The sequence below is a fragment of the Aphelocoma coerulescens genome, chromosome 18, assembly GCF_041296385.1.
Source record: "Aphelocoma coerulescens isolate FSJ_1873_10779 chromosome 18, UR_Acoe_1.0, whole genome shotgun sequence".
Classification (NCBI taxonomy): Eukaryota; Metazoa; Chordata; class Aves; order Passeriformes; family Corvidae; genus Aphelocoma; species Aphelocoma coerulescens.
The window spans coordinates 3497287-3510907 of record NC_091031.1 but is presented as its reverse complement, the minus strand read 5'-3'; the positions used below and the strand labels follow the sequence as shown (position 1 = coordinate 3510907).

Genomic DNA, 13621 nt, shown 5'->3' with positions numbered 1-13621 from the left:
ACTTCTTAGAGGGGGAAAAGCTTCATAAAATCATGAATTTTTTATTGCAAATTTTGGGATGCTCAATTTCATCACACAGGAAAAGTCCAGGTGCAAATAAAATCACCCTAAAAGTGTCCCTTGCTTTGACTTTGCCATATTTTGAATGATGCCCAGCCATCCTTTTGATGGTTTCCAGAATGAGATCCTGCGGTGCAGTGAGGCTAAACCAGGGCACAGCTGAATCCTTTTCAGCTGAAATCAGTGTTTCAAGGCAGTTGCCTTAAATAGTGAATTTACATTTAATTTCCATGTGCTATATTCAATTTTGTTACAACCTAGTTCCACATTACTAAGATAGGAGACAAAAATAGAGGAAAAAAACACTCTAAACTCAACCAAACTAGAAATGGATTTTCCTGTTAGCTGCCATACCTAAAATTTATTTTACTTTAGTTTCATAATCAAGATCTAGCCACTGAGTTTTCCAGAGAAAAATGTTATGCTACAAAGAGCAAGGCACTGGAAGTTTCACATACAGTGAATTTTCATTATTGACAATCTCTGAACTATTTGACAAGCTGTACTTGTTTTGCTTTGCCCAGTCACCATCAGATGGCAAAAAATCACTGCCCAAATATCAGCAGCAATTAATTCTGTGACTAAAAAACAAAACGAACCAAACCAACAGAAATCAGTCAAACATAATGGTCCTTGTGCAACAAATAGGAAAATTGAATGTATCTGTGATTCAGTGGTTTGCTTGAGCAGTGTCTGTCCCCACTCTGCCTTTCCTGTACCTTCAGCTGCTTTGCAGACATTTTCCCCAGTATCAGAGTGTGACATGCAGGGACAGCACGGTGCTGCCGTGTGTGACATGGCTGGGCATTGATTACAGCAGCCACTGGAGCCATACGGTGGATCCTCTGAAATCAACCCAGTTGATTGTAATGCACAGTTGGTGTATTCCCCACTAAAAGGAAAAAAACCCAAAGCATGTGTCTGTAGTGTACACTGAAATAGTAAGAAGAAGAGATGGGAGAGAAGTGAGAGCAGGATGACAGTTTGACTAAATTAGCCCTTTGTGACACAAATACTGACCACTCAATGGACTGTTGAAAGAAAATACCTGTGCAAATACAAAAAGAGCTTAAGGAAGTCTTCTCATGGAAAGCACACACCCCATTTATTGACACACAAGCAGTAACTCACACCCTCCTGCCTGGATTTCTACCATTTCATTCAGTAGATAACCGTAAGAATTCTCTTGAATGTACCTTATGTGTTTAATATTCAGAATACAGACTTTGCGTATCTATTCAAATTCCTAAAGTGCTAATTTTCCTTATGGGAGAAGTATGCGATTCCTGTGTTCTTTTACACTTGTCTGTGCTCACCGAGGTTGTTGGCTGTAGGCACCTGCACTTCCCCTTGCCCAGCACTGCCCACTGTGACCCTGACCACTGGAAGCAGCTCAGGATGCAAAGGGAAGCAATATTTTCATTTACTCTACAGTTGCCACCTCCTGTGTCATTTACATCTCACAAAACATTCTAATTTTTAGAAATTCCATTTCATAATTTAAAATAGAAGTAAAATCAAAATAAAATTTCTCTTTAAGAAGCTGACTTTTTTTAAAAGACCTGCAAGAGATAACACTGACTGGACTGACTCACTGGTCCGGTTTCTGACAGCGTTAATGAAACTGTAAAGCTGCAAGGTAGCAGGGACAATATTTGATGTACTAACATGTTCATCCCATACTGGCTCTGTTTTTCTAAGGACAGAGTTGCCATGGAACATCTACATGGGATACATCAAAATCAGCTGAGCACTGAAATCACAGCTGAATGGATTTATGGTTCTGCACTTCTAAGCAAGGTTACCTAAATAAGGGCATTTATTGTTCCGTTGTTCTTTCTGTCAGTGTTTGTATTTGTGCAAATCAACTGCAAACTTTAACAGATTGGAACAACAGTGCTTCAACACATTTAAAATAGGTTAAAATGATAATGAAGTCTAAGACAGAAAAATCAGGTTCCAGAGCAGATACTGTCTTTCATTAGTATCACTAGTATCTTCTATCATGCCAAATGGGAAGAAAAATCAGTAGGAACTTTGCATCAAGATATATTGCAATAATTTGGTAGAATTATATGAGACAATGCAACATGTTACATAAAATAATTCTAATAACATACCAGCCTACCAAATGACAGGAACCCAAGAGCATTTATATTGCTTTCTTCCATGGAATTAGTTTTAATATCCTTATATCTAAGTATATTTCACAATCAATATCTACTTTATCAGACAGTATGGAAATGAAGAATAGATCAGAGTGCAAAGATTTCAGAAAACCTGTATGATCTAAAAAAATTGAGGAATTGCTGGGTTAAAATCAGACTTGTATTATTGCCCTCATTACTGTAACATTAATATTCATTCAGTCTATTTTGCATTACAACTGCAAAATTTACAAAGTATTTTTTGCTTTAATTATTTCTTCATCAGACAAGGCTGATAGTTGCAATGACGGAAAATAAAGTGTATGCATAGAAATCTATAGGAATGAATGCTATGCTTCCTGTTGTTTTCTAAGCAGACAAACAGTGACATTTAATCTAAACTCATCTGACACAAAGGAGAAATACACTTTGCCAGTTCTTAAGGGAAATTTAAGCCTGCCCATTGACTAATGGAAATGAGGTTAACTCCTCGTTCCAAGGTGTCTGGATTAACAGAAGCCTTTTCATGTTTACAAACCTTCCAGCATTTCAGTGCTGTTCCAGTCATGTCTGTGGTCCCATGTCAAGGTCACGGGAGCACAAAAACGTAGATCTTCCATTGGTTTATTGTGTTCACACCAGTGAACAGCATAGTTCTCAGAATTAAAAGATCAGGGAAATTAGGACTGGAGTGCAACCCTCTAATTCAGCTGCTCTTTCTCCTCCTCAGTTCAAGTAAGGGTCAGTGAAATCTCTTAATCTAGGTAAACACTGGCTTAGTCTGTGACTCAGGTGCTGCAATAGAAAGGTAATATGATATTACCCCACTGTCACTGTGGTAAAAATGACATTGGAAGAGCTGGATTCAAGTAGAATAGAGTTTCTTTGATTTACATCACTGGAATATCCCACTTCTGTGCCATCTTAAATTCCCTGGTTGGATACTGTTCAGGGCTTGATTCACAGTATTTTAGCCACAAGCTGACACACTGAAAGAATTCAATCTGCTTAAATAGCTTCAGTTCTTCCTCTGTCAGACAGCAGCCCAGATCATGTCTGGTCACTGCTGACATTATAATGCACCAGAAAATTAGTCGGCACCCTCCCAAAACCCAAGGTGTGGGTTTGTTCTGAATTAAAGTGCTGCCAAAAAGCAGAAGTGAACATTAAAAAGTGCATTAATTACACAATGTTCATCTAGCTGGTAATGTAATAAACTTCTTTTTAACTCACTCACTGATCTGGCTTAGAGTAGCAGTGACTGTGAGTGGTTGGTATTCGGTAGCTAACAGATGATCTCTGTCATGTTCCCAGTGGGAAAGTGCATGCCAAAAGCATTATTCCAAATTCCACCTTGTTCTTGTACATGTAATTGTTCTGCCATAAGCATCACAAAAGCTGTCAGCCTCATGAACAGGCAGGCCCAGGGGGCTGAGGGAAATGTACCTCCCACCTGGAAAAGAGAACATCGTCCTCTTACCAAGGCTGCTGGAGGGACACCCCAGGACACTGGAAGACTGTGCTCAGACCCCTTAAAATCTGCTTTACTGCCTTTTCCTTCTCAAGAATAAGTTCAAACACCCCTTCATTGGGTCTCTGTATTACAGATCAAAGTTCCAGACAGTTAAACTTTATTTCATGCCTACAAGAAACTTCCTCCCATAAGTCTGCCGCCAATGCATACCAAAATGAAAGAGGGAGAAACATATTAGTATATGAACCCAAAGGTTCAAGCTTTACGTGCTGGGCTTTATTGAAAGTGGTTTTTTTTTTGTTTTTTTTTTTTTTTTTTTGCAAGGTGTTTGACTCTGCTTTGCTCTCTGTCTGGACAGCAAAGTCTGACTGACCTCCTGCCTTCTGCTCCTGAGTCTCTCTGAGCAGCAGCTGTTGGCAACTCACTCCTGCCCTTCCTCTAGGGAGGATTTTACATAGTTAGTTGTCCCTCTCATCTCTAAGCTCTAACTCTGAAAACTTTTTAACTTCAGGTAAGTGACTGCCAAAAGCATCACCTAAGTGCACAGCCATTGTTCCTGAAGCTGTTTACTAAGATTTCTCAACTCTGACCATTGTTCAGTTTCCTGTTTGTTCTTCCTGACACCTCCTTGGAATTCAACCTCCTTTATTCAGAGAGAATAATGTAAAACACATAAAGTGGAATACAATTACACCAAAAAAAAAAGAGACAGTCATCTTTTCTTTACTTTCCATATATGTTTATCAGGACTAAATTCACATATGTAAATTATGTTGTTTAGAGAAGGAACAAATAGAATAGGAGAGGCAGAAAGGAAGGTGTGTACACAGGTCTTTCATCTGCTGGTGCTTCAGAGGTAACTCCTCCGCAGCTGCTCAAGACCAGAACACCCAGGGAGGGGCACAGGCACAAGTCTAATGGGGCCTTTTTCCCAAACTGAGAGACCTAGAGGCCCCAGACGCAGACTGTGGTTAACAAAGAGGATTAAACCAAATTTTGCACAAGGTGTCATACTTACACTGTCATTGCTTCCTTTGTTGTCCTCATATTTTGTCTCTATATGAATGGAGAATTTAGGCAAAAATGAACACTGCAACAAAAGAAAAGTATGTTTAACACAAAAAATACACCTTGCTTCATCACCTGACATATTCAGTACATCCCTTTTGGTATCAGCTTTCTTATTTTTTTCAGATTACTTCAAGAAAAAGAGTAAATGTTCACAGAATGTGAACCTGAAAGGTTTGATGATTCTGGAGGGATGCAGAGATTCTATCTAAAAGCTGAAAACTATAATGAAGGTATAAATAAATCAGTATAAGCACTCTGGAATAATGAGATGCAATGGTTTTCATGCTCAGTATGCCCAGGAGTATGAATGTCCTGTATGTCTTGTTGGAAATTCAATTCAATAAGATCTTGAGAGCAACTTGATATCCTTCATCATAGACCAGTCTATCCCTCATATAAAATAACCCAATGACACTTCACCAGATGCAGGTCCTGACCAAACAGACAGCAACGCTTTAATGTGTGAGGGCTTTTCTTAATTTTCAGTGAGAAAAGAATTTTAGCACAATTTCCTATTAGTGAAATTAAGATGGATTATGAGCCCCTGTGAAAATTCCTTTATACTAAATCCAAACAAATCTTTAGATAATAATGCAAAAAAAAAAAAAAGCACCAATGTTTTTCTGTTAAAGATTAATATTCTGTATTTACATCGGAATAAACTTATTTTTCTGAGCATTACTTAGCTTAGTTGGCTTATGAAGATTAGAATTTGTAATACTACACAACATAATTCCAACAGAATAAATATTTCAAATCTATTTTATTTATCATTTCACAGTTCTTCTTTCAAAGCAAGTTTTCAGACAGGCAGATAGAGCAGCTGTCTAACCAGCTCTAAAGGACACTAGTTCAGCATCTTTCCTATTAGTCACCAAGCCTTTCCTTGCATTAACTGCCAGTTCCTTGTATGATGCATCACTAATCCCCTATGGCAAATTACTCCTTCATGGGCTGTACATACAGGATATACAATGAGGATGTTTGGATGCCTCACTGTTCACACTGCTGTTGGTCCAAGTTCAGGCTTGAAAACATTTGGAGAGTTTTTCAAAGGGAGGGGCTGGTGAGTAAGGGAAGAAGGGATTTAGGAGGCCAGGTGTAGTGCAACAATTGAAATGAGAAGGCAACTCGAAGGCTGCAGCAAATACATTCCTCGTTCAACGGATATCACCCAACAGGTCATTGTTCAGTTTTCTTCTGGTCACAGGATATCCAGTACTCAATAAACTCATCTAGAATCAATCCTTGTCGAAAAAACAAGTGAGAGAGTTTCCTCAAAATAAGGTTCTGGTGCCATGGAAGGCAAAACCCCCTTCATACTGTTGATCTGAAGCACAGCTGAAGTTTCAGAGGAAATTGTGAGTAAAGCCAAATGCCAGATTTCCCTTTTACCTTGGTATTAAAGATATGCCTGCTATTTTCAATCACTGTCCAGAGGTTGTCAGCAATGAGTCAGGTCATGACACCGAAATGTCACTGTTCCATGTATTGAACGTGAGGCTGCATTGGGCTGCCTGTAGCAGCTCAGCAAGCCACTGCTTGAATCTAGTTGTTGATTCTTGTGATCCAGAATCTAAACTCTAATTAAAAGAAGAGACCCTTTAACCTTGTATTTCAAAAAAGAAACATTAAGAAAAGACCAAGGATCCTTAGAATAGCATAGAGGAATGGTAAGTGCCATTTACCTCAAGCCACCTCATTATAGAGCCACTTTCTGTAAAGCCACCCACAGTCAGCCTCCCTGTGTGTTTAGTATGAAGGAGAGAACTGTAACAACCTAATTTGAGATGATAAATGGTAACATGGGTTTACCCCAAATGAAAATTCAAATTCACCAGAAAGTCCTCCACCGCAAAAATCTCTCTCAGAAACTCAACTGACTGGCAACCACTGCTCCAGCAGCTGAGGGGGGTCTCGCTGCCTTACAGGAACACTTAGCAGGGTCCAAATTTTTGAACATTTCACAGAATGTGTCTCATGATTCATCAGCTGCACTCTGACTAATTGGCAGAGGGCTCTGGCAGAACCAGAAAACTGTTTATGCATCATTCAAAAGACTATTATTCATCATGCAAAAAGTTGGGTTTTTTCCCCTCAAGTGGCCACATATTTACGTAGCTGGGGATTAAAATTGTTATGTAACAGTCAGAATCAAACTGAGGAGTGAATAGTAGGTAATGAACCTTTTAGTAGATTCTTCTTTTCTTCTGAGCACCACTCCCTTTCTGCTCTGCCTCGTCTAGGGCCTGTGTTCTTCCAGCACTGACCTGGAGGCGATCAATCCCAAGCACACACAGGAATGCACAGGGCACTGTTTCTGGCTCTTCATTTCACTACCTCTACAGCTTGCAAGGTTCCTCTTGGGAATAAAATAGTGGCAGATTTAATCTTTAACTTGAAATTAAACTTAAATTCTACAGAATAATACAAAATCTTCAGTCACAGTGTCTTGTGTAAAGCTCTCAAAGGAGGCATCTTAGGTATTGTCACCTCCAGATTTTTTAGGCATCTTATAAACTCCTTTAAAAATTGTTATACCCCAGCACACCTGTAACACTCAAAAACAAGTAAGAGGAACATTACAGGTTTTTTGTTTATTTTCCAAAACTTTCTATATTTGGAACCTCAATTTTGGAAGAACCAGGAGAGGTTTAAGGCTCAAGAGAACACCCAGTGCAATAACAGGAGTCTGTAACAGTAATTACCAGCCGTGAGCAGGAGTATTTCCATGTCAGAATGAAAGGAATGAAAGCAGCATATGGAAAGTACAGCCTGCAGTTGCATTTGCAATTCCCTTCATATAACCTCTTGAAAAACGAAAGGCCTATTTTTAGCATGATGATTGATTAGTGTTGCCATAGCAATAAGCAACACTTACAAGAACAGGGTAGAACCGAAGTGTGCCAAAACACTTGCCAAAGTCTTAAAGAGACAGTCAAACACGCGGTGTGTGACAATCGTTTAATGGACACGACTGTCAAATTAACCTTTGCACAGTAATTACACCTGAGGTGGCTGTGGGAATTACTGGAGTTTTCAGCAAATATGTTTGTCTGAGAGAGGTTTCTTCACCCTCTGTAAGCTGCTTTGTGCGAGTGATGCCAGTTCATCAATACTGTTGCAGTTGGTTTCATTTCCCATGTGGTTTCTGCCTGCAGAATGTTCAAAGACCTGCTAGAGACTTAGCCTTGCTCTTCACCTCTCCTGCTCCTTGTGAATATTAATCCACAATCCTTGGCACTTGTTTCTGTACAGTAAAAATTAATCCCACTTATTTTTTTTTTTTAAGCAGCAGAAGCATATTCCCCTAAATCTTAACAAAGAAGCCCAGCAAGGCAGACATTTCATGTAAATGTTCCCTCTCATCTTCCACCACTTCTCAGACTGATGACTTTTTTTTCATATGGTCACACATGCATTATTTTGACAACACAGGTGGAACTGGATTCTTCAGACAGCAATCTCCATGAAGCCTACAGACAAAGAACACCATGACTGCTACAATGAGGGGAGAGTATTCAAGCAAATGAAATCTTTTCCATAGGGTAAATTCCAGATATCACATCCTTTAAATTCAAAATTTTTGGGCACTATTTTGGTACTCAGGGGGTAACAACAAAATTTCTTTATTGAAGATCAAGAACCTGGGAAAGAGAAATGGAGTCCCAACTTTGCTGTAACAAACAAAGGGGATGTGGGACTATGGGGTGATGGAAGGTGGAATATTCAATGCTTTTTGGAAAATGGCTACCACGTTACTGCCTCCCCTCAGACTTCTCCAGACAGCTCTGCATGTGAGCTCCTAGAGCTGCTGTGTGATCGGGTCATCCATGGCACAAACCAGCATCAGTCAGGGTGACAAGGTTGGAAGAGAGTAGACGGAAAGGGCTGGGCAGGGTCATGGCAGCATTTGGAAGATGTGACTCAGTGAGAGGGAGGAAAATTTGGAAAGCAAGATAAGCACAGGAAGGTGACAAACAGCAAAACAAAAGTGCTGTTGAGTGGAAAGGAAAAGAACAATGCAAAAACAGGGCTTGAAAATAAACAAAGGAGCAAAACTCTCATAAACAAGCCAAGAAAGAAAACCACTGTTTGTATTGTGTACAATAATTGAAGATGGAACTATGACTAACAAGTTGCCTCCAACCACTATAAAACTCTTATCTCTGGCTTTGCCTTCCCTTAGGATCTCTTTCTTTGATACATGGGAACAGTAACCTGCTTATTGAGGAAGAAGGGAAGTGAAAGGCAGTGTGCACAAGTGGAAGTGACAGTCCCATCCATCAGAGAGGGGGCTGGATTTCTTTGGAATAAGCCAGTGCTGGAAAAAGGGAATTCTCTCAAGCAGTTTGAGTTACTCATTTCAATGGGATCAAGCTATTAAATGAGAATACAGGTTTGCAGCTCTCTAAAAATATATATTATTTGCTTCTTATAAATTCTACAGAGGTCCTTCCTTTTGCTAGAACCCCTAAGGGAAAAGTAAATTTGTGTTTTCCTGGGACAATGGCACCAGTTAGCCTGTTTTTTGAGTTGGGGGGGTAAGACGGGAGGATGCTGATAGTAACTTGGCATTAGGCTCTAATCCTGTGGTACAGATTCTGCTGCATTTTTGATGCAGACTCTTCATATCCTCAAAGTGCAGAAAAGTTTCTGCACTGAAGAGTGAGGGGTTACATCCAAATTTCAAGGGCTGGTAATCAGATAAAGAGAACACAGGAAAATCTCTACAGCAATGTTCATCTGAAACAACTGTTTTCCTTCTCAAGTCATCTCATTATAAAAATAACAATACAAAAACATTTCTTCCAGATAATTTACTTCATGGATAAACCAGCAGCTAAGTGAAGCACAAAACATGCCTGTTCTCAAAAGTAATCAGAAACCAGCAGGTCAGTAATGGACCATTTAGCAACTCTCACTCTGGGGCCTTGACACATACCAGATGACATAATTTTATTTTCCTCAGTCATTTGCTGTAGAAGAATAAATGTCATTGTGATAAATCATCAAAGGAATTGTTGTCTCCTGCTTTCTGTTCCCTAACTGTTTTCCATAAATATTCTGAATTTATATTGTATTCATAAGTTAATTTGAGACACTGCTGTGTTGAAGGAATGCTCCTCCTCCTTTGCACAGAGCAAACAATGCCATTTTAATGTTTGTTTTGTTTATATAATTGTGAAACTAACAATTGTCCATAAATTATGCACAAAAAATTTATCCAGCTGTTTTCAAATTTCAGCCCCAGAACTGAAATATTGCTAACAACACCAAAGCTGTTCAGGTCAGGTGGCAAATCTATTTGAACTGATCCCTGGTAAACACTTGAACTGTACCTTCAAATTCAGAAGAGTTTGCTTAAATTCTCTTTGTATTTTTCCTAAACCCTTTGTTCTCCAACTTGAGGGCTAAACTTTGTGTGGCTTATTTTCAGTGTACTTCGATCACATGAAGATTTTGTACCATGGTTTAGTCACCAAACATTTGTGATCTGATTATTTGTTTGCTTGAGGCTCCTCTCTTTTTTTGTCCAGAATCTCCACTGTCACTTGAGCAGGTCGAATGGATATTTGCTCTGTGCTGTTTATTTTCTAACAATATCCCAATGCAGGTAAAGAAACCTAGTTCTATGCAATTCTTTTTTCATTTGGTTTGCAATAGACACAAGTTTGCTTTCTAGTTAATTATTTCTAATCTGGCTGGGCAACCTCAGAAAGAAAAATAACAAAGCCTCCTGAAAGTTCAGTTGTTCTTTCCACCGTGAATAGCATAAATATTTTCCACTAAAGATACATATTTGCAAAGGCTGTGATAAGCTGGCACACAGGGGTTGTTGAGAGCTGCAAGGCATCTTTTCTCCATCCTCCAAGTGAAAAAGGCCCCAGCCCTTGTCCAGCAAAGGAATTCTTACCAAAGCCAGCAGCTAGCAGCACCCATTCCCCAGGAGCAGGTGTCGCTGGGCAGGAGGCACTTGACCACACCAAGTCCTGGAATTGCTTATGGAGTGGAACCCATTGGAGTTACCCCTGTAGGGCTCCCTTTCTGCTGCATCCTAAATACAGTACCCCAGATGTATGATCTTAACATCAACCTAATCACAATATTAAATGGATTTATATATAAACCTCAAACAAATATTTTAGCAAGACATCTTGTCAGATTTCTAATGACAAGATCAAAACCAAAGCAGCTCCTGTCTAACTTGAAGAGACTTTCTCACATATGGTTCTGAAGTAACACCCCAGCCACTATAACTTCAAACTTTACAGGAATATCTTATTCCCTAAACAGTACCCCCAAATCTGGATTACTTACTTTGGCTTCAGCTTTGAAAGTATTTTTTCGACTTCCTCCTCCCTCTCAATGCTAGCAGGAAGCTTTCAAGGATTAGTCCAGCTCTGATACAGCACTTCTAGGGGCAGCACCCATGTGTCATCTTCCTGATGGGAAGTCTTTTGTATGGCAGCTTTAACAAGGTACATTCACAAATGCTCTCCTGACATGACACTATGGCACATATCCCACCCCACAAAAGCATCTCTTGTGCAATAGTTCTGTTAAACTCATTATCTCGAGCGTGTCACTTGCTTTACATGCTGTTAATAATGTTGCCAATACCCAGTAGCAGATGTGCTGTTTGCTGTCAAATTTAGGGGGTTGCTGAGTAACAAATACCATTGCTTAAAGCAGATGCCATCATAACTGGATCCAGATTACAGAGGACTAACATCATGACAGTATAATTTCCATTCCTGTTTTCATGCATCCAATCACTCTTGGCTTTTTATACAACCATTGCACAGAACAACATTCTGAAAATTATTTCTCAATGCCTGATGAGCATTTTTTCTTAGGTGTCCTAATTTCAGATCCTTAAGAAGTCATGTTTATGAATTCCATAATATTCACAGGAGAACCAGATTGATGAAATTATTCCATACTGCATTTCTGAATGTCAGAGTACGGGCTTGAATGCAATTTCTCAACAGCCTTCATGTTTTACAACTGAAAAACCTTAAGACTATCAGTAAGGTTCAGTCTGCTGTTCACATCCTCTTCCAAATCACTAACACACACTGAAATAACATGCTGAGCCTTTAAGGTCCTTCTCTTTATTTAGAGTGGAGCTTACAAGGTTAATAAGGTGTGAACATACCACAGAGCAGTATGTACTTGACTCAATAAGATTATGCTTTATTTATCCAGTTATTGGCCTGCCTTTAGAATCAGTTTCCCTTGAAATGAGGCTCAAATTGAATCTTACCATGTCCCACAGACCCTTCAGAGCGAATTTATGATCTTTAAGAAAAGGATTTCCAAGCTATCTTACATATTTTGGGCAATGTCTGTGGGCTTATTCTTTCTTTCAGAATTCTCTAATGAATATAGAAGATCAAATTTAGAGAAGTATTCCAGACAAGGATAGCAATTATTCCCAGTGGTATATTGAACATTTTTGTTCTAGATTCAATAGTTTGAGTCAAAGGCACTGTCTCTGTTTTCCATGAAGATAAATTCACAGCCTATCAGCTCCATTAATGCATATTTTAGATTTTTGTCTGAAGTACAGTTTCCCTGATCTCCTCCCAGTATTTCTAGTTCTGTTTCCTTGCACCATGGTGAGTAACTAGTCCCCAGCTCCCCTAGGCAGTTACTCTGTCACTCAGCGATTGCTTTGCCTATCTTCTACATTTCTGGACTGATTTAATTTTTCTTTACATGTCTCTTCAATGCTGCAATCATTTCTGCTGATGCTCTTGAACATTTCTGTAGCTGTACCTTCCTCCGATCTGCACCAGGTGTTGTTTCACAGACCAGACAGAGATCACCTCCTGATTCAGATGCTCTGAGTACAGCACTGCTGTTTGGTTTTAATAATGTGTCGCATTTCAAATTTAGATACATATTTCTGTCTGCCACCACCCTTTGCATCATCCCCACTTGTCTCTTTCAGTTAAAGAAAAAAAAAATCACATGAAAAGATTCAAATTTACTTTCAGTTAAAGAAAAAAGTTACCATGGGGAGATATCAGTGCAACACAGCAAATGCAAACTTCCCAGCCTAAAACTAAATGTGGTATCAAAGGTAAACCTTAATTAATGTGAACCGTGACAGATCCTACTGAAAGTGTCTTCTGGCAAAACCAGTTAAGAATCTCTCCCTCATCACTACTGTCCATTTTGGTACATTTGGCTTTTCTCTGACAATCAAATGAATATTCTAAGTACCTGTAGCACATATTGAAAAGCACAGTTTGTTGCTTTGGGTTTTCAAACCTGTTCCTCACAGTTTCAACTCTTGGTCTCCAGTTTTCAAATATGAGCCTTTAAATCCCTTAATTTTTTTCTTTTTATCACACTAAAATGTCTTTTTTTTCTCTTTATGCTTTATGAGTTTTTAAAAAATCTACACAAATATTTTGAGCACTGCAGAATTAAGAGAAACATCTGGATTATGTTTTATCTACAGTCAGAAGTTCAAATTAAATCAAAGCAGGAGTTTCTGAAAGGTCCCTTCACCTGGAACCTCCTCACCATCCCCTCCTCACCTTCCAAGACTGAAGACTGAAGACTTATTGCGTATTATTGAGGTCAGCACATTTAAAAAAATTTTTCTCATGATTTATGTGCTATATTTTGCCTTAGGTCTGCAAGAGGGAATAGCTGTTTTTCTGGGCACCATGCCTGGATTATGTTTAATTTTGTCTACAGATTGTACAGTTTCCCAGATACTATACCAGAGATGAGCATTTTATAAGTTAATAAAACAATAAATAAAATAAAATCTGTTCTCATGTCTCCAGGTAATAACTGGAACCTTAAAAGCCTCACCCTGTTTTATAGAACCTTCTCTTTCTTACAG

The 13621-nt window shown here is 39.0% G+C and overlaps 1 protein-coding gene across 1 annotated transcript in view; it reads right to left on the bottom strand.

Annotated features, from left to right (window-relative positions):
• The window catches only part of PITPNC1 (phosphatidylinositol transfer protein cytoplasmic 1), an 83957-nt gene that overhangs the window by 23646 nt on the left and 46690 nt on the right, over window positions 1–13621 (bottom strand). Inside the window, exon 6 of the mRNA XM_069032963.1 lies at window positions 4700–4771. Coding sequence (XP_068889064.1) covers window positions 4700–4771 — 72 coding nt within the window. The remainder of the gene's footprint in view (window positions 1–4699; window positions 4772–13621) is intronic.